Source organism: Ictidomys tridecemlineatus, chromosome 5 (assembly GCF_052094955.1).
Source record: "Ictidomys tridecemlineatus isolate mIctTri1 chromosome 5, mIctTri1.hap1, whole genome shotgun sequence".
Lineage (NCBI taxonomy): Eukaryota > Metazoa > Chordata > Mammalia > Rodentia > Sciuridae > Ictidomys > Ictidomys tridecemlineatus.
Window position 1 is genome coordinate 199,698,845 of NC_135481.1, and position 19,969 is coordinate 199,718,813.

General features: G+C 56.9%; 2 protein-coding genes across 38 annotated transcripts in view; both read left to right on the forward strand.

Moving 5' to 3' along the window:
* Arfgap1 (ARF GTPase activating protein 1) overlaps positions 1 to 5,849 on the forward strand; it is a 12,930-nt gene extending 7,081 nt beyond the window's left edge. For 2 of the 11 annotated variants that reach the window (XM_013358658.4, XM_078052178.1), the window contains 7 exons: positions 688 to 744; positions 1,768 to 1,800; positions 2,526 to 2,555; positions 3,270 to 3,326; positions 3,812 to 3,871; positions 4,792 to 4,868; positions 5,406 to 5,849. In XM_013358658.4, the coding sequence (XP_013214112.1) occupies positions 688 to 744; positions 1,768 to 1,800; positions 2,526 to 2,555; positions 3,270 to 3,326; positions 3,812 to 3,871; positions 4,792 to 4,868; positions 5,406 to 5,739 (648 nt within the window). In that variant the 3' untranslated portion in view covers positions 5,740 to 5,849. The remainder of the gene's footprint in view (positions 1 to 687; positions 745 to 1,767; positions 1,801 to 2,525; positions 2,556 to 3,269; positions 3,327 to 3,811; positions 3,872 to 4,791; positions 4,869 to 5,405) is intronic. The other 9 variants (XM_078052174.1, XM_078052177.1, XM_013358659.4 and 6 more) reach the window with 7 other exon arrangements.
* Positions 5,850 to 5,986: 137 nt separating this feature from the next.
* The window catches only part of Col20a1 (collagen type XX alpha 1 chain), a 37,129-nt gene continuing 23,146 nt past the window's right edge, over positions 5,987 to 19,969 (forward strand). For 19 of the 27 annotated variants that reach the window (XR_013439923.1, XR_013439922.1, XR_013439924.1 and 16 more), the window contains exons 1-10: positions 5,987 to 10,470; positions 11,126 to 11,200; positions 12,439 to 12,549; positions 15,940 to 16,083; positions 16,354 to 16,509; positions 16,758 to 16,895; positions 17,739 to 17,897; positions 18,249 to 18,368; positions 18,765 to 18,959; positions 19,586 to 19,750. Coding sequence is in view for 24 of the 27 variants with exons in the window: in XM_078052159.1 (XP_077908285.1) it covers positions 10,017 to 10,470; positions 11,126 to 11,200; positions 12,439 to 12,549; positions 15,940 to 16,083; positions 16,354 to 16,509; positions 16,758 to 16,895; positions 17,739 to 17,897; positions 18,249 to 18,368; positions 18,765 to 18,959; positions 19,586 to 19,750 (1,717 nt within the window). In the remaining 3 variants the exon portion in view is untranslated. The remainder of the gene's footprint in view (positions 10,471 to 11,125; positions 11,201 to 12,438; positions 12,550 to 15,939; positions 16,084 to 16,353; positions 16,510 to 16,757; positions 16,896 to 17,738; positions 17,898 to 18,248; positions 18,369 to 18,764; positions 18,960 to 19,585; positions 19,751 to 19,969) is intronic. The other 8 variants (XM_078052164.1, XM_078052165.1, XM_078052147.1 and 5 more) reach the window with 8 other exon arrangements.

Genomic DNA, 19,969 nt, shown 5'->3' on the forward strand with positions numbered 1-19,969 from the left:
GTAGATTTTAGCCTGAAGCCCGTTGTGGGTGTTTACAAAGACATACCCCTCTAGTATGTCACTTTGTCATTGGTTTCCCCTCTGCTGATGTCTCCCTGGGAAGACAGCCGAATGCAGTTATCTCAGGTTTTGCCTGCTTTCCACCTGGAGCAGGGTAAGCTGGTGTTTTTTTTGTTTTGTTTTTTTTCATAGTTCTGGGGTTTGAATCAGGGTCCTCGTGCTCAGCCACTGAGCTACGTCCCCAGCCTGTAGCTGTGATTCGATGACATGTTTTTTTGTAAAGAGCTTTGATTTAGCTTGGAAGGCTTAGGAGAAAATAGCCTTGACTTACATGGAGGCCTGTGACCTCTGCCCACCCCTGTTTGCTCCTCTACAGGAGGCAGAGGGAGCAAGCAGAGTAACTGGCATGAACTGAGCACATGGGGCTTGGCGGCCCTGCCCTGTGGCAGGCTAGTTCCTGAGTTCTTTCGTGGTGACCACTTGTGATGTGTGCTGGGTGCTGAGCACTGCAGCTGGGGCAGTGGTGCCACGGAAGCAGGCACCTCATTTTCTGCCCAGAGTAGGGATTGCAGAGGTGTCTGAGGTGCCCTCCATGAGTCCTTCTGTGCAGAAACCCTTGCTGGATGGTCAGTGTGCTGTGCACAGGCTCTGAACCTGACGTGTTTTTTTGTTGTTTGTTTTTCTCAGGGCTGGAGCAGTTTTACCACGGGAGCCAGCAGGTTTGCTTCTGCAGCTAAAGAGGGTGTAAGTCACCTCAGGATGCATGCTGGCCACCACTGGCCTGGAGGCCCGGGAGACAGGCTCCTGGGACCTCTAACCGTGCACTGGGCCTCAGCTGAGAGCCTGGGCCCTGGCAACTGCAGATTGCCTGGGAGTCCTCACTGTAGTGGCAAGTGTCTCCTTGGCAGGGACCAGTTGCCTGCAGAAGTCAACTTGCCCTTATGGTCCCCAGACTCCACTCTGTCCCAGCGAGTAGGTCATGGGTGCCTGTACCCCAGATTCTGCCTCCCAGTCTTCAGAGTCATGCTGGATAGGTTAGGGTCTCCCTCTCGCCTCTGCTTGAAATCAGGGGAAAAGCTGGGGACTTGGGCAAGACAACAGTGCTGTGTGGGAAGCATGCCGGGCCCCACAATGCCCTGGTCAGTGCTGAGGAAGGAGCAGCCTGAACTGGACAGGTACAGGGGCTCTGGGCATGGGGCTGCCCAGATAGCCATGGCTCCAAGAGGAACAGGGACAAAGGTGGCTTTGCCCACTGATCCAGAGCAGACAGGCCAGCAGCATTCACAACTGGAGCCTCTGGATTGGCTCACTGTTGCTTTGCCACGTGGCAGTTGCTGGCTCCTGCTGGGGTCTCCACTTCTTATTTCTAAAGAAGGGATGAAGCCAGGCAGGTCCAGGTGACTTCCAGCCTGGGTATCTGTGGCCAGGCTTTTTCTGCTTTCTTTAAGTGTCAGCAGTTGGGGTGCTGGGTCCCGAGCTGCCCCTCCATCAGGGCGGATGGGGCTAAGGTAGTGGGAAGGCCCATAGAAGACAGTTTGATTGGCTGCTGACCTGGCTTCTGTGTTGGGAGGATGGAGCCACTTTGTGGCTCGCCCAGCCTGGCGTGGCCCAGGAACATGAGGGGCTGGCCTCTCTGCAGCTCTTTTGGGTACCTCGGAGCTGCTGCTGGGTCAGTGCTGGCAGTCTAGGTAGCCATCAGGAGCTGAGGCATGATGGTCAGGGTTCAGACTGTTGACTCAGAAGACCTGTCTTTGTTTTTCCTTTCAGGCTACAAAAATTGGATCCCAAGCAAGTCAAAAGGTAAAGAGTTTTGAGGTTTAAAACACTCTGATGGATGCCATCACATGTACTGTCTGGAAGCTTTCTGGCCCTGTGCCTGGGTCCCAGCTGGGATCGTGGCTCAGAGGGCCTCATGTCATCAGTGGGGTCACCTCAGTGTCTGCGCAGTTCAGCTGGGGACCAGAGGCTGCCTCTGCCAGGGACTGCCCAGTGTGTGGCAGGTTGCTGGCCCAGGGCTTAGCAATGCAGCCCATGGGGGGCTTACCCCTCATTTCTTTTATCTTTATCGCCTGGCGTGGCTCCAGCAAGCCACAAGGTGCTCAGGGCTGTCCTCCACTGTGCTTTGGGCAGGATTTTAGGGTCTGCCCTTTGGCTAACACCAGGAGTCCAGTTCCCAGGAGGCCCTCTGGCCTGCAGCACTCACTGCCTGTGGGCACTTCCTCCTCGGAGGGGTTCTTGCTGCACACCCTTAGCTGTGCCCACCAGGATCGTGTCCTCACTTTGTCCCAGAGCCTGTGTCAGGCTTCTGAGTCTCACTCCTGAATTCTGGAATGTGGTGAGTTTGGAGCAGAAAAGTGTCCATCAAGACCCTGGCCCAGGCTGGTTCGAGGCCTGGGGACACCCTCCCAGGGCCACCATCAGAACAGTTCAGCCGAGGGTATGCCCTCTGCTGCCTGGTGTGCTAAACACTGCTCCTCCCATCCGCTCTCTTCCTGCTCTCCTGTCTCCGTGCCGTCTGGGTCAAGTTTTGGGGCTACAAGCAGCAGCCTGAGCCGGTAAAGCCCCATATCTGCTGGTGCATGCCACCCACATCTGCTGGGAATCTGCTTCACTCTGCCCGCATTTGTCCCCTGCACTGTCTCCCTGTATGCTGCGCTTCTACCTCCCTGGGCTGGAGTCATTCCACAGCTTCCCCTCCAGGGCCAGATCCTGTGCGCTGGATGGACCTGGGGAAGTCCCAGGAAATGAGGCTTGTTGTGGTTTTCATTAGGTTCAATTAGCTCCACCCAAACCATCTCAGAAATCTCACTCTGCTGGGGAGGACCCTTCTGTGTGTGTAGTCATTCCCCCTAATGTCTTTTGTCTGCTTTTTCTGGCCTTGCCAGAACAGGGAATTCATGCCACACCCCAGGCAGCTCTGTCTCTTAGAGGCCTGTCCTTCCTCGGTGGCTCTCCTCTGCTTCTGCCTGAACCTCCCCTCCTGGTGTGCCTCCAAGTCCGCTCCTAGGAGAGGAGGCAGGGCCCCGCAGACAGCCTGCCACTGCCAGCCCACTGTCCTCATGACGAGAGCATGGGCTCGAGGAGGTTGCTCCCTTGGGCAAGCAGGCTGGGGCCTAGGGAACGCCTTCCTCAGCAGTGTCTCCTGTCTGCTGTGACCCTGCCCCACATCTGGCTGCCTTCCTCTCTGTTAGCAGAACTTGTGTTGGGCTGTGTGTTAGCCATGTGCGATGGCATGTGCTGCCGGGCTCACGTTATGTCCTTTTCCACAGGCTTCGGAGCTAGGCCACACCCTGAACGAGAACGTCCTCAAGCCTGCGCAGGAGAAGGTAGAGCAGCACCAAAGGCCAAGTGCTTATTGTCCCACCAGACCCTCTGTTGCTAGGGAATGTGGGCATGTGCTGGGGGCTGCAGACCACCTGTTCCTGAACCTGTGAGGCCCCGCTTCCGCCTGTTCCTCTGGCCCAGCAGCCTCCTCCATCCCTCCCTGGGACCCCTCTCAGCTCAGTTAGTCCTGAGCCCACCTCCTGTCTGCCTCACACCCCAGTAGCCCAGCCATAGGCATGGACGAGCCTGTCCTCAGGCTTGAGTGTAAGGGTTGGCCCGCAGCCCACAGAGCAGCTGGGGCAGGAGATGCCCTTCTGTGGAGTCCTGGTACTGATATGGTCCCAGGAAACCAAGGAGTTGGGGTTGTCTCCTTTGTGGGACTGTACATGATAGTCATCCCCGTGACAGATCCAGGGGTCTCACACTGGCAAACCGCACCCCCCCTAAGTTTCCCCCCCCCCCCCATGATGCCTTTTGATCTGTGCAGGTGAAAGAGGGAAGGATTTTTGATGATGTGTCCAGTGGGGTCTCTCAGTTGGCATCCAAGGTAGGACAGTCCCACCTGGTGTGTGGGCATGGTGAAGCCAGTCTCCATATTCCAGGCCCTAGCATGGGCCCCACAGTGGGGGAGGAGGCCTGGTGCATTGTGCCTCACGAAACCATGAAGCATTGGCCATTATTTTCTGGTGACCAAGGGCTTGCGGAATATGGAAACAGCTTGACTGATGGGGATTTGGCAGCCACTGACCTATTGCTTTTTCCCTTCTTATTGCTGCCTCTGGCCTTTCCCTTGGTAAGTGCCAATGCCTGTCTCGAGCTATTGCCAGCCCCGTAACTTCTATAGGGGCTGTGTGGGGTGTATGTGCAGTCTTGGTGCCCAGCCTGGGGGCCCTGGGCTGGGGAAGCCACTGGGGACCTTCCATCCACCATGATTAAGGCTGAGCTGGCCAGCAGCTTTCACTCATGTCTCCTTTCTCCTCCCAAGTGTGGACTGTGAGCTCGTGAAGGCCATTGCTTTTCACTGTCCACACAAGGTCCCATCTCCAACAGCAAATAGCTTGCTTAGGATGAACCGTGAGGAAGGTAGGGGATGGTGACACGTAGTGCATGCCTGTATTCCCGGTGATTCAGGAGGCTGAGGCAGGAGGATGGCAAGTTCAAGGCCACCTGGCAATTAGAAAGACCCTGACTAGAAAATAAATAAAAAGAGCTAGGGATGCAGTGAAGTGGAAACACGCCTCTGGGTTCAGTCCCCAGTTCTGCAGAAAGTCAGCCAGCCAGCAGCAGTTTCCGCGTGGGGCCTGGGCACTGTGTGTTGCTGTGTGCGTAGTGTGGTACGTGGCACCCTTATTTCTGAACTCTGTCAGGTCTTCCCAGTAGTGCACGTTCTCATTTGTGTCGGAGGACCCTGGAGCCATTGTGCTATGCAGAGAAGGGCCCTGGCTAGCCTTCCTCTCTGTCTTCCAGGTCCAGGGAGTTGGCAGTAAGGGGTGGCGAGACGTCACCACCTTCTTTTCTGGGAAGGCAGAAGACCCCTCTGACAGGTAGGTATGCCATGACCCCACCCAGGATCCTGTGTCTCACGGCACTGCCCTGGCCCCAGTATTCATGGGCTTTCTGAGAGGCAATTAGCGTCCTGAACCTAGGGACCTGCCTCTGCTAGGCGCTGTGTCCACAGGGCTCTGCTCTCAGTGCATCCTGATTCCCAGTGCCCCTGCTCATGGGCAGAAGCCACTTCCCTGATTTACTGTTTGGTAAATAGCCTCCAGTTCTAGTGACTGACAAAGTGTGGGCTCTGGCAGCAAGAGCCTGAGTCCTCTGGTGGGTTCTGTGCCCATCCCCAGAGTGGCCCTCCCCCAGCCCACTTCCCTCTGCTCTACAGTGAGAGTAACACTCCCCCCCCCGGTGGGTGCTGGTGCAGCAAGCATGGCTAAGAAGTGCTTGGTGGGGCCAGCAGCCCCTTCTAGGCAGAGCACTGGGCTGGGCCCACAGAGCAGTCACCCCAGCTGGGCAGCCTGGGCCACCAATGGCTCGAGTGTGGTGTTGCCATCTCTGTTGAGTTCCTCCTTCTCTCTATAAAGACCCCTGGAGGGCCACAGCTACCAAAACAGCCGTGGGGACACCTTCGCAAGTGGCACCATAGACCAGAGCTTCTGGGAGACCTTTGGGAGCACCGAGCCCCCCAAGGCCAAGTCCCCGAGCAGCGACAGCTGGACCTGCGCAGATGCCTCCACAGGGCGGAGGAGCTCGGACAGCTGGGATGTGTGGGGCTCGGGCTCCGCTTCGAACAAGAACAGCAACAGCGACGGATGGGAGAGCTGGGAGGGTGCTGGTGGTGAGGGCAGGGCCAAGGCCACCAAGAGGGCAGTGCCGTCTGTGGCAGCAGATGATGGCTGGGACAACCAGAACTGGTAGGGCCTTCAGCTCAGTTCCTAGCCCCACCAGGGCGACTGCTGTATTTGCACTTTGCCCTCATCCTAGTTCCTCCTTCCTCTTGACCCAAGAAACAGCAGCCACAGCACAAAGGTAGTGTCTCAGGCCAGACTTGTTGGTGCTGCAGGGGGGTTTACATGTGGGATCGCGCTCTCCAAGGCCACATGCCTGCTGTGCACGTGCCCACTGTGCACACGCCCCTTGGGACTCCAGGACGGGGCAGCTTCTCAGGCTCATCAGACCTGGGGACCAGGTGTCTTTGAGAGCCAGGCTCACTGCTGCTGCTGGGGGCAGGCCCCAGGGCCACAGCCTTGCCCGGCACCATCAGGCTGTCCAGTCTGTGTGGAAGTGCTCTTTACCTTTAAAGAATTGAGCTGGTTCCTTTTTTTTTTTCCTTGAAGAAAATGCCTGGAGTTTCAGAGATGGACATGCCGAAGGCAGTACTGGAGCTTGTACTACTGCCCAGCCCCTGGCCTGGTCCACATCTCCTGTGGCCTTTGCTCTGAAGCTCATTGTTGGGACCTCTGGCCATCCTGTCAGCCCTTTCCAGCCCAATTTGCCAGAAAAGCCCTCCACAGACAGCTGCTTGAGGCTCAGTGGGCTCTGGCCTCAGCCCTTGAACTTTCCCATCCTGGAATACCCCAGACACCTCAGAAATGAGCAGAGTAGGCTGAGGTAGCAGGCTCTGCAGGTTGGCCCCTGCCTATCCTGCTGTGAGGATCCTGCTGGGGGCTGGCAAGAGGGCAGGTGAGGCTCCAGGCCCTCCCTGGAGATCCTGCTCCCAGGAACAACTCTGGCCAGTGTTTTGTTGTTTGCTGTGTCCACCATGGTCAGCTCTTCCCTGTCCCAGGCACCTGGAGGGTCACTACACTGGTGGCTGCACCCATGGCTCTCCTTCCTGTGTGCCCTTCCTTGCACAGTGGTACTGGGGTCTCACTGAACGCAGTGGAGCCCACCCAGGCCCTGAGCCTGTTGGACTGTGAAGCAAGTGCAGCACAAGCTTGGGGACTGGAGGCACTAGTTCCCTGCAGACAAGACCCACCATGGGTTGCTGCTGCGTGCCTGGTGGGAGGGCCACTGGGCCTCTCCTCGGACCCCCCGCCCCCTACTGACCCTCAGTTTTACCAGCAGTGCATGCACCTGGTGCTTCTTGTGTGGTTTGTGTGCGCTCTGCCGTGCCCTGCCACAGCTGTGCTTGTCACAGTGCTGGCAAGGCCACCAGGTCCTAGGTGTGTCCACCTTGAGGGTTTGTAGCTATCTGGGTCTGAGATGGGCCTTCCATTTGGAGAGCTCTGCTAGGTAGGTATGTGGCTCTGTAGAGGGCCAGTCTCAGGACTTCTGAGCCGTGTGTGTGTGTGTGTGTCCCCGTCCGTCCTTGTCCACCACTCATCACTGGGGGAGCAGCCTGCCTCAGCTGCCTGAGCTCTGGACACAGCTTGCATCCCTGTCCCAAGGCCTATCCCCAGGTGCAAAGGGTGGAGTGCCCTGGTTCAGGGCCTGCAGTGTATACCAGCACTCCTTAGGAAATGGGCTATCTGCCCTGGGGTTGTTGGGAGTGGAAGATGGCACCTGCTGCCTGGTCCCCATTTAAGCTTGCTTCTAGGAAGCACTGAGGCCACTACCAAGACCCCTCACAGTAGAGGACAGACTGTTTTGCTGAGTCTGATCCCTCACCAAAGGGAGTTCCATAAAGCACATGGGAGCAGGACCCTGGTGAGCCCTAAAGGGTCGCTTCCTACAGGGCTATGGGTGGATGGGAACCTGATGGAGTGTAGTCCTAGAGGGGGCAGTGAGGTTGCCGCAGACCTCCCAGGCAGCATATGTCCATGTCGTGGGCCTGTGCTGTTTATCCCAGATGCCTACTCTCACCCTAGGCACCAGCCTGACTAGTACATACCTCAGGGCCATTTCTTGAGTTCCTAATAATAGATTGGCATTCTGAGCAGCCACTGGACAGCCCTTCATTACACCCATTCAACTGTGTTGTCACCCCCAGCCCCAACTAACCCATGCTGGCAGGGCCCAGGTGCTGCCCAGCAGGAAGAAAAACCAAGCTGAAGATGGCCTGGTAGGATTGGCGTGATGAATGAAGAGGGGCAGCTGGAAGGAGGACTGGTCCTGCCCTGTTCCAGCCAGGTGGTGGGAGGGTTGAGGGTCCATGGGAGCTTTTCCTTCAGGCCCTTGGGGTTACCCTACCCCCATGGGTGGGATAGAGGAAGAGGGGTCCCTGGCATGTGACCCCAGAGCTCACCTGACAGTAAGGTCTGAAGGGCACTGTAGGAGCTTTGAGGGATCTCTGGGCAGGTCTGGGGATGAAAAGGCACAGGACTCCCCACATGAATTCACATAGCTGTGAGCCAGAAGTGCCTGAGGTTGTTGGGCCATCTCTGCAGTCCCTGCTGAGGGCCTGGGGCTATTGGGCTGTCATGGAGACATGGGTCGTATCAGTGAGGCATCAGGGAAGCAGGTTGTCCTGTAGTGGGCACTGGCCAGGCAGCTGGGGGCTGGGTGTGACTCCCAGACCTCTCCTGGGGGAGGACAGCTATGGTTGAGCAGCCTACCCCAGCCCCCAAGATCTTGGGGACCCCACAATGGCTATGACTACAGATATTAACCTCCCCCTGACTCCACAGAGTATCTTCAGGGACATGGCCCAGGACAGATAGACTGAGTTCTTGTTGGGTCTGGTGGGAGATGGGGGTCCACTTACGTACTGGTCACAGGCTGGCCTGCAGGGGAACTGTGAGCCATTGAGAGGTACTAGGGGGGCTTCACTGGGGGCAGTGTTCGCCAGACCCGTGCAGAGTGGAGGGTCCTGGGGCACACAGGAGGAGGGAAGGTATTCGAGGCTGGGTGGTCTCTTCCCTGATGGCAGCCTGAGAGCTCTTCCAGCCTCTGCCCTTCAGATAAGCTGCCAGAGAGCCCTAACATCCAGTGCCCAGGGCTGCATGTGGTGGCCTCACCTGTGAGCTCCTCTTCAGGGGATGAGCCCTCAGGGAATGAGGAGTAAGGTGCTTAGCACTTGCTATCCCTGGTAGTTTCCCTGAATGTACACTGGGGTCCTTTGTGCTGGGACCACTGTCTCTCCTTGGTTATGCCCCAGGCATCAGCACAGAGGAGGGTGGGGACTGGTGGTGGCAGGGCTTGAATATTGGGGGCGGGGCCTTTCATAAGCCCTGTCCTAACTGTGGCCACAGCAGGACCAGAGTGGATCAGAAGGCCCTGGGGAGTGAGGGACACCGTGCTTGGAGCAGGAGGAGGTTGGTGACTTGCCTGCAGTCCTCAGCTGAGTGGACAGGGGAACCACTCAGGTCTGTGAGGGTGCCCTTGGCCTTTCAGGAAGATTGGGATAGGAGATGAGCTTTTAGGTGGGACTTGGGGCTATCTTGAGCTGAGCTCTCACTGACCCTTCTCACAGGGAAGGTGATACCCAGCAGAAAGGGTGTGGAGGTTTCAGGCTTAGGTGGAGTTCAGGGGCTTAGGAGTGCTGGGGGCTGTCCTGCTGGATCCTTTGTGGCCAGATAGGACCCAGCCCATAGCTGCCTCTCCTCCAGGCTACTGGTGCCAGGGTCTCCTTATGTTGCTTGCTCAGTACTGGCTTGGCACCCCAGATTTGGTGCGATTCCCAGGAAGGGGATAAGGTCCAGGATGGGGCTGTGTGGCTAGCAGCCCTTCCACAGGCAGGGTCTTCCCTTGGGGTGGGGGGATGTTGCTTGGTGGGGATACCCCTGAGCACAAGCTGAGAGAGGTGTGCAGTGGGTGGTCTGCTGCTCAGCTGGATGGGGTTGGAGGGTCTGGGTCAATCAGGACATGGAGGAGGACCCTGGCCCCACCATGGAGGCTGTGGGCTGTGCTGTCACCTGCCCTCTGCTCAGCACAAAGGATCGGGGCCTCATCTGTGAGCAGTGCTTTCCTCTTCCCTAAGGCTGGAGTCAGTGTGCTGGTCAGGGCCCTCATCCCAGCCAGCCAGCATGGGTCTGTCAACCAGTCCTGGGGACAGGTTGCTTCAGCTCGCATATCCCAGACCAGGTTGTTTTTGTGCCCTGGCCCCTCCCTACCCCTGTAGCAGTCCCTAGGTCACCCTGGCCATCTCAACTGTCTGCCCTCTGGGTACCCTGTCTGACTTTTGTTCCCAGGCTCTCCGCATTCACACAGGCCTGGCAGGTGCTGTCCCAGAAGCACCTGCTGCTGTTCTCATTCACCTCCTAATGTCTCAGATACCCTTTCTGCTTTGAGGCTGGGCCTGGCAGAGACCCTCCATGTGTCCAATGTTCAGACGATATCCCCAGCCTGAGGACCCCCACAAGCAGCAGTCCATAGCCACCATAAGTTTGGGGCGAGGGGCAGCTGGGGGGTTCAAGGTCCTGTTGTCACTCAGTCCTCTAGCTGTGTGCATCCACTGTGGGTGTGAATACCAGGAGCAAGATGGGAAGGCCCCGAGTGCAGCCTCAGCTTTGGGTGGCAGCAGGGAACAGCATCCAAAGGTCACTGGCCTCTGGGCCCCCAGAAGGGTTTGTGGGACCTGTCCGCGTGGTTCACAGAGGCACGGAGGACAAATTCTGGCTGGGTGGTCAGTGGGGACTGACGGGTGGGTGGAAGTGAAGAGTCAAAGCTTCTCCTCCCACAGGCTGTGCACCATGAGCCCCCGAGCCCACCTCCACATCTGCCTCTGGCTGTGGCTGGGTACCACCTTGGCACATGGGCTGGGACAAGGTAAGGGGGTCCTGGGGACAGTCCCCACCCCTGCAGGACAAGTCCTCTGTGGCGGGCTCTTGGCTTCCTTCTAGCAAGTGTTCTCAGAGTCAAGGCTGCTCGGTTAAAAGGCAGTGACGGCAGAGCAGGCAGGCGGAGGGGACTCGCTCCCGTGAGTCACCTCAGCGTCACGATGGCCTGCAGTCTCCCCCGGCCTTGGGGTGCTTTTGTGTTTTCTGTTTCTCTTTTCATCCCCTCCTCTCTGCAGTTGTTCATTCTCTGTCACATTCCTGTTTTGCTTAGCTATGTCGTGACTGCCTTTCAGCATGGTTTCCAGACAGCACACATCTTGATAAGGGGCCCCTGCCTCTCCTGCACTGTCCTCTGAGGGCTCTGGGTGGGGCAGGGACACCTCCACTTGGCCCTTGCACCTGTCTGCTGTCAGCTTCTCAGTGTTGACCCCCTGGGGAACAGCACATGGGCCTGGGGAAGGTGTGTGCTGGAGGTGCCTCCTTGGAAAAGTACTGGTCCAGTGGGTTTTGGGAGGCGAGTTTCTGTCAACAGAACCACTGTAACTCAGTTCATGCGGGGACCTTGCTTCCCTGGCGAGGTGGAAGTGACCCCCGAACTGCTGTTCTCATTCTTGGTGGCCCCTTGTCCCTGTCTGCATCTGCAGGTTCTGGGTCAACCTCAACATCTGGCCCCACTTCCCACCTGCCCACCATGGAGCCATGGGGCAACTCGAACCCAGGTCTGGTCTGGGGCCCTGCCGGTTTCTGGTTTCCCAGCCAGTACTCTCTGGTGGGGAGGCACCTGGACTGACCTTAGCTCTTCCTGCTCAGAATAACCCAAAGAGATAAATCTTGGACAGGGACTGTGATTTCAGTTAGAAAGGAGCCTCCCTTGTCAGTTTGAGCCAAGTCACAAAGCAGTTCTACCAAGACAATGTGCTCAGGTGAAGGCAGGGACATCACCCTGTCTAGTGCAGGTTCTCCCAGGGTGGAAGCTTGGGCAGGCCCCCAACATATCAGAGGCAGAGTGGAGGAACAAAAGGCTCTTCATGGGCAAGAGTGGGGCTCTGCCCACAGCTGGTGATTCAGAGCCCCTTCCTCATCCCCACACATCCTGCCTTTCATCAGGAGGCTTCCCAGGCATCCAGGACCCTTTGGACCCATCTAGAGACCAACTCAGCTGCTTCCTGTTCTGAATGGGTTATTGTGTCTGCTGGGTGTCCCCTGCCTGGCCCATGCACTCCAGTTCCCGGTGTGGCAGCCAGAAGAGGCCCATCTCTGTCCCCAGTTTCCAAAAATAGCTGTTCACTCCCTAGAGGCCAGAAGTTCCCTGGGAGGTCAGCTCCGGCCCACACTGCCCCTCTTGTTCCCACCAGTCATGGGCACCCCTCTTGCCCAGCAGGAGTCATTCTCTAGCATGGGGCTGAGGCTGCACGTGCGTGTGCATGCATGCAGCCATCATGTGCACACACATCTGGGTGGGGACTCTGCACCCAGAGTGCCCCCAAGGAATGAGTCAATCTGGTAGTGACCTTGACAACTCTAGGGAGTTTGCAGGCACAGCTGCTTCTCCTGAGACTGATTGGCAACTGGGAAACCCCAGGCTGCCACAATGCCCTGGGGGCTGGCACCTCTGTCACCAAGGTTGCTGCCCTCCTCGGCACAACCTCAGGGGTCAGAGGCACCCCAGGGCAGGATTTTATTTCCTCTCACAGAAGCTGCCAGTGCAGTCCTGTTGCTGAGGACCACAGGAGGGCTGGTTCTCAGCCCCCAGGCAGGCAATTCCCTGTGAGCTCCCCAGGGGACAAGGCCTCAGATGCCCAGGGTACACCGTGTCCCTCCAGAGCCCCCAAGATGAGACAGTGCCCCTCAGATCTCAAGGCAGATCCTCCTCACTCTCCTCTCAGCTGGGCACAGTGGAGGAGGAGGTTGGCTGGGCACCGGTGTTAGTGCTGACCTTCCCCTCCTGTCTCCGCAGTGAGCAGCCACCTAAGGCTAACTGTGCTGCCTGAGGACCGGCTGCAAATGAAGTGGAGAGAGTCAGTGGGGAGTGGCCTGGGCTACCTGGTGCAGGTGAAGCCCATGGCAGGTAAGGGGTCTGTACCTCTCTCCTCCTTGATTCCTTCCCTGTGTTGGGGTGTCAGCATGGTGGTCACTGTCTCGTGCAGGCCAGCAGCTCCCCTCCATTCTTGAGCCTCACCCCTGTATGGTGGGCCATGACCCCCAATGCAGTCCCTATGGTTTCTGTGTTCTTTTCCTCTCTCCCTTGAGGACACATACACCTCTGTGTCCCATCCGCATCCTTGGCACACAGCACACAGAAGGTGCTCAGTATACACATATTAAGCAAGGACTATTTCCTCAAAATGAGCCTCGGGGCCTTTAGGGGCTTTCAGAATGGCCTGGACTCTGCGTGCCAATAAGTATGTGGGCTGAATAAGGGCAGAGTGCCTGGCCCAAGTGTCCACTCTAGTAATAGAGCTGGGACCACGATGATGCCTAAAGGGCCAGTGCAGGCTCAGACCACAGGACACCCAGCCCAACAACCCTTAGGTCAGTGTTCTTCATCCTCATTCTGTATTGCTGAGTTGATTTGCAGATATCTTGCTTAAAGGTTTTTTTTTTTTCTTCAGTATTAGGGATTGAATTTAGGGGTGTCCTACCACTGAGCTGCAACCCTATCCCTTTTAATTTTTTATTTTGAAGCAAGGTCTTACTAAGTTACTGAGGCTGGCCTGGAACTTGGATCCACTGGCTTCAGCTGCTGGGATGAGTGTACCACCGTGCCCAGCTTGCAGCTATATTTTGATATGTAAAATTGTCATTATGCAATTTAAGATATCTACTAATTTTTATTGTGACGATTTTATTTGACCCATAAGGTACTTACAAGTAAATTTCTTGGTTTTAAAACAGGAGGGATTTTCTACCTACATTTTGTTCTGAATTTCTTTCTTAATTGTGTGTGGTTAGACATGCTTGATGTGATTTTAATGTGTTGGAAGGTACCTTGTTCTATGGCCCCCGTATGGTCAATTTGGTTAATGTCCCATTTGACTTTGAAAGTACATGCAGTTTGCAGTTGCTGGGTAACACTTTCCAGTGCTCACATTAAGCCCATCTATTTATTTCATGTTTCAAGCTTCTTGTGTCATTACTTATTTTGTGTCCATTTATCTGGTTCGTCAGTGAGAAGCGTTTTGGGTCTCTACTGTGGCTGTGGGCATGTTCCCCACAGGTCTTGTTTCACATGCAGAGGCCTGGTCTGGTGCAACATGACCAGGACCCACACGTCTCCTGGCAGACAGGACCTGTCCACTGTGGAGGGCCTCTTATGGAGCTGTGTTCCACCCTATTCCTGCTTTTGTCTGTCAGTCTGCTACAGCAGGTAGTGTTCACATTAAGGATATTTTCTAGTTCTTTCACTCTTGACCTCTCTTCTAAGTGGCATATGTAGGGCGTCATCTTCATCCAGTGCAACAATTTTTGCCTCTTAATTGATAAAATTTAACCATTTATGTTTAGTGAAATTATTGATTTGAGTTTAAATCTACCATCTTCCTATTTGTTTCCTTTTTGTTATTCTCATTGTCGATTTTATTCTCCTTTCTTGACTTCTGAGCTGATATTTTCATGGAAAAATCTGAACACACTCATAAGGAAGTGTAGCACAATGAACCCCTATTCTGAGACTCAGCTTCCAGTTACCAACATGCAGCCACTGTCACTTCACTTTGGCCCTCAACTCCCTCCATACACTGGTATCTTAAAGTAAATCCTAGATGTCATGTAATTTTGTCTTTCAAAATTTCAGTATGTCCTGTAAAAGAACAGGCTTGAAAACAGCCCACTACCCTTCAAATGACCCCACTATATTGCTGCTTCAGAATTGTTAAACATTTAGTTTGTTTAAGTTTTCTAACCTAATTTTCTAGCCTTTACAGTTGACTTGTCTGAATTGGGACCCCTAAGAATCCACACATCTTGTTGGGCTCTCACGTCTCAAGTAACTTCTCATTTGCGTAGTTCACCTCTTGCTCTTTCCTTGACACTTATTTGTAGAAGAAACAAGATGCAGGGTTCTTGTTCTGCAGAGGCGTCCCTGTGATGCTGTCTCCTGTGGCCTGGAAGTTGGTCCCTAGATTACAGTCTGAGAACATTCGCTGACAAGAGTCTTTGGCGGTAGTGCTGGGCCACCAACAATGGCTGCTGACTGTGTGTGTGTGAAGTGAAGATTAGTCAATAGGGGTGGGACGTGGACAGGTGTCCCCTCAGCCTAGAAGTTACCTGTTAATTTACCCTGCTGTGGCCACCTGGGAAACCCCAGCCATTATGTCCACTGCAGCTGTGGCCTTTCTCCAGGGGTGCAAGAGCCTCAGAGCAGCACTCCCATGCACCCTCCACACCCCGTAGCTCTGTACCCACGTCAAATCTCAGGCATCCCAGTTGTAGGCTGTTGCACACTGCTGCTGGTGGGCTTGTGTCCAGTCCCTTTCTGCTGTGACAGCATATGTAGGCACTGGGAGCTTATGTGGCTCATGGCCCTGGAGGTTGGGAGCCCAAGAACATGGTGTGGTCATCTGGAGGGCCTGGCGCTACCATGACATGGTGGAGGGGACAAGAATGAAAGGAAACATTACTGGTTAAATCTTCCCACTTATCAGGAAACCACTTCCACAAAATAGGCAGTGCCCTGTGACACTTACCATGGCAATCAAATGTCACTTGAGGTTAAGGGCGCTGGACCATCACAGGGTCAAGGGTGTGCATTCCTGGGTTTAAGTCCTGTTCTGCACTGAGTAGCTGTGGTGGTCACTGTTGCCTTAGATCCCCCTCTGCAAGATGGGCATGGTGAGGTTGTGAGGCCCCCACAATTTGATCCCCTGAAGTGCTTGGGCTGGGGCCAGGAACACAGCAAGTGCTCAATAAAGGCTAGTGGCTGACAGCGGAACCTGCCCCCTTTGTTTCTGCATACCCCCACACCTCATGCCACCGTGACACTCAGCCAAGAGTGAGCCTGGTGTCCTCGTGTCCTCACTGCTTCCCTCCCCAGGTGTATGTGGCCCCCTTCTCCTCCTCCCGTCCTGGCACTGGGGCCAGAGGCTCTGTGCACTTCTGCAGGCTGGATGCCATCTCCCAGCCTGCCCTGGCCATGAGTTCTGGTCTGCCCTCTGAGGAGGCCAGGGTCCTCTTGGGTCCCGCCTTTGTTTTCCATGTTTGATTGCAGCTGTCCTCAGAAGAGGGGCCTCAGAGAAGGGCATATGACATTCGTCCCAGGACGGCTTCCTCAGGTTCTCCCCACCACCACAGAGGGCTTCACACCACACCTTCCTCTCTCCCCTGGCCTCCAGGGAGGAACTGGGGGGCAGCCTCGAGGCTTCTTGTCCCACGTGCACACAGGTGTGCATTTGCACATGCATGTAAGCACACACATGCACCCACCTTGGTGGTCTCAATGGCTCTCCCACTCCCACTGCAGGGGACTCGGAACAGGAAGTGATGTTAACTACCAAGATCCCCAAGGCCACTGTGGGGGGCCTGAGCCCCTCCAAGGGCTACACCTTGCAGATCTTCAAGCTCACTGGCTCTGGGCCTGTCCTGCTGGTACGGAGGGAGTTTATGAGTAAGTCCACTGTCCTGCCCTGGATCCCAGTCTGGGGTGGACGTGGATGCCAGGGTTCTGGGCTGAGAGGCGAGACCTGGGTTGGTACCCTGGCTCACTCCATGAGGTGCCTCTGGGTCTTGATTCCTGCTCCTGATGTCTCTGCCCAGCCCCGGGGTCAGAGGGTGGTTTGTGGAGCCCACTGTGTGCTCTCCTGGGAAGAGTGTGTGTGCAGGCCCTCAGCTCTCAGCCTCAAGGGTGGTGTCCTGACAGCCCCTCATCTCTCTGCAGTTGAAGACCTGAAGAGTAACTCCCTGGGCAAGAGTAGCCAGAGGCCACCAGGGGCAGCTCTGGAGCCCACCCCTTCCCACAGGGGAGCCCCAGATCCTGAGCAGGCCTCTGACTCCAGAGTCACCTTCACCCCAGGCCAAGACCCTCCCATTCTCGGTGTGTCAAAGTGGAGTGAGAGTGAGCTGCTGGGGAGGAAGGGAGCAACCTGGGGCATCTCCTGTTTCTCACCATGTAGCCAGGAAGTTCTTCCCTATGTCTGACAGAGCACTCTCCAGCTTTAACTTCAGCTTGTCTGTCGTGCTCCTAGCTTCTCTCAAATCCAGGCACTGGGGGCAGAGGTAGCAGATCCCTTGGGAGCCCCCTGGTCTGGGAGGTGAAGGTGGCAGCTGACTCTCCACCCCCAGGAATACCCAGTATGGGTCAGCAGCAGCTTGAGCAGCACTGGTCCTGGGGCCCTGTGGCGCAGGATCCCGCTCAACATCCCCCGGACCTGGAGAGGCAGAGCCACTCTGTGGCCCCGGCCAGAAAGAGAGAGAAGCTAGGTAAGTGGGTGCTCTGTGGCATGGTGCAGGGCCGGATGGTAGGGTTGCCTCCAGGCTCGACCTGTCAATGGGTTCCTCAGAGGGAGGGGCTGCCCCTGCCCCTGGGCTTGGAGCTGAGGGAAGGGCTCTGTCACCCTTGGCACCACCCCTCTCAAGGGAGTTCTTGTGTCCAGGGCCCTGTGCCTCCACTCTGTGTTCCAGTGACTTGGGGCCTGTCGGACTACACCCCACCCACCAGGGCCCTAAGGGCGGGGTTGGGCCTCCCGCTTCACACTGTGGTCTGACCCCCAGGGGTGGAGCACATCAACTATGCTGGGGGCCTAGTCCCTGGAGTCTGCCTGACTCGGGGCCCAGCCTGCCTGGCATGGTCCCTGCACAACTGTCAGGGAAACCACACAGGGGTTCCTTGTCTCCATGGAGCTGTGGGGCCTCCAGACAAGCCCCAGCTGGCCTCCTCTGGGCAGCAGCAGCACTGCCTCATTCTCAGGTGGCTGTGCCTGAGCTGTCTGTGGACTGACCCCCTCACCCCTCAGCAACCAACCCATGGGCATCTGGGCCTGGGCAGATGCAGACATCTCGGCTGTAGGGAGGCAGGCTGCGTGGACACTAGTGGAGGGCAGACGCAGCCCCCAGAGCTAAGGCTACAGTCAGCTCTCCTTCTGGAGGGTTCAGAGGGGCTGAGAGCACTGACCAGCGTGTCCATGGGATTTTCTGTTCAGCAGTCCTCCAAGCCCTTGTCCCCTCAAGACCCAGCTAACCTCAGGGAAGGTGGTTCTGGGGTCTGCAGCCAGACCAAGAGCAGCTCAGGGGCCTCACCCAGCATCTCACCCCCTCTTGCCCCAGCTGGCCCTGAGTTCCGCTGCACTCCCCCCACACCCACTGACATGGTCTTCCTGGTGGACGGGTCCTGGAGTATTGGCCGTGGCCACTTCCAGCACGTCAAGAACTTCCTGGCCAGTGTCATCTCACCCTTTGAGATTGGGCCCGATAAAGTCCAAGTAGGTGGGTACTACCCTTCAGCCTGCCCCAGGGTCCGCCCTCACAAGGCCTTTCCAGCTGAGGGAAGCCCTAGCCTTCCAGGTTTGCCCACAGCCAGGCAGAGGCTCCCTGCTGGCTGAAGTCCGAGGTCTGTGCGGGTCACGCAGCCCACTCCCTGTGCCAAGCCCCCTGCTCCAACTGGGGCTGCTAACCTCGTCTGCAGGATAGGCTGCCCCCAGCAGGCCAATCTGGGCCCTGCAAAACTGTATCCCCGGGGGACCCCAGGAGGCTGTGTGCAGAGCCGGCAACCTCAGGATGGGTCCTGGCCTGCATGGTCTGACCCAAAACAGCCCAACCCAAAACCCCTCCCTGCAGGCCTGACTCAATACAGTGGAGACCCCCAGACCGAGTGGGACCTCAACTCCTTCCGCAGCAGTGGGGAGGTGCTGGCAGCTGTGCATGGCCTCCGCTACAAGGGAGGGAACACGTTCACAGGTACCACCTGTCCCCACGTCTGCTGGGTGGACCCTGAACCCTTGCTTGCCCTGTTGGTCCACCTCACACCCTGAAAACTTGTGAGAAGCTGGGGAAATACCTTCATGAAGGGCAGAAGCACTCTTTGTTGTCTTTGGCAAAAACGTGGGCCTCTCTCCCACATCTTGCTGAAAGTGAGTGGCCCCTCTGACCTCACAGTTACTGCGGCACCCCTGCATGTGTCTAGATGGACTTGGGTGCTGCCGTGCTGACCATGAATGCCCTCCTGAAGAAGAGGAGCCTCCTGCTCCTGGGTGCCTCAGCCTGGTGGGGTTAGACTGCTGGGGCGGGGCATGAACTGAGAGCCTAGGAACAGCCAAGGCCAAGAGGCACCCGAGAGCCACTGACAGCCAGTAGCACCTGCCGTTTATTCCTACTGCTCCCAAGGCCTTGCCCTGACCCATGTGCTGGGGCAGAACCTGAAACCTTCAGCTGGTCTCCGTCCAGAGGCAGCCAAAGTGGTGATTCTCGTGACGGATGGCAAGTCCCAGGATGATGTGCACACTGCTGCCCGCGTCCTCAAGGACCTGGACATTGACGTCTTCGCTGTGGGTGAGCCCTGTGCAGCTTGGGCTGGAGTTCTCTCGCAGCTAGAAGGCTCTGGAGAGCAGATGAGTCTGCACCCTGGCTTCACCCTCGTGGCTGTGGAACCGGGTGGGCCTGGCCTCAGGGCCTCAGCTTCCACTGCTGTGGTGCCTAGGCAGTAAATCCCTGCTCTGGGGTGTACACTGGAGCCAGCACCTGCACACTTGGGCACTGCCAGCACCCTACTAGGTTTTGTGCCGTGTTCACTGAGCAGCCTGCAAGCCCATCCTTCACCTGGCCAGCACCTCTGTGCCTGGCGACCCACCCACCTCCTGCCCTGGCTGCCACCAGGAGGGTCATGCCTCTGCACTCCCTGATACTCAACCCTGTCCTATGGGGAAGAAACTGTAGACTTGGGGGTCCTCCTGGGAACCCCTAGTCTCTCATATGCACTCCACCCAGCACCTATATGGTCTGACCCTCTGCCCAGCTCCAGGGCCCACCTGGCATGGGCTCAGGTGAGGTTCAGCCTGGCCTTGGTCCTGTCTCTCACTGGGCCCCATAGGGTCCTAGGCATGTGGCCCCTCTGTAGTTCCATCAAGCTGGACGAGGAGCCAGCCAGGTGGCAACCTGCTTCCTTTGCCCCCGAGCAGGTGTGAAGAATGCTGATGAGGCAGAGCTGAAGGTCCTGGCATCCCAGCCCCTGGACATCACTGTGCACAATGTGCTGGACTTCCCCCAGCTGGCCACCCTAGCTGGACTGCTCAGCCGCCTCATTTGCCAGAAGGTGCAAGGCAGGAGCCTGAGCAGGGCCCCAGGTGAGGGGGTGGGACCCTTCCAGGCCCTGCCAGCTGCTGTGGGCAGAGGGCCAGGGGGCCATGGCTCCCACGTGGTGCACCACAGCCTTGAGGGGCCTGAGCCCCCACTTGGGGCATCTGTTGTGGAGGGCCTGGGGGAGTGATCCTCCTGTCCCTCTTCAGTAGCCACCAGGGAAGCAGACAGAGCTGGCCACTTGGGCCCTGACCACCACCCTGCCC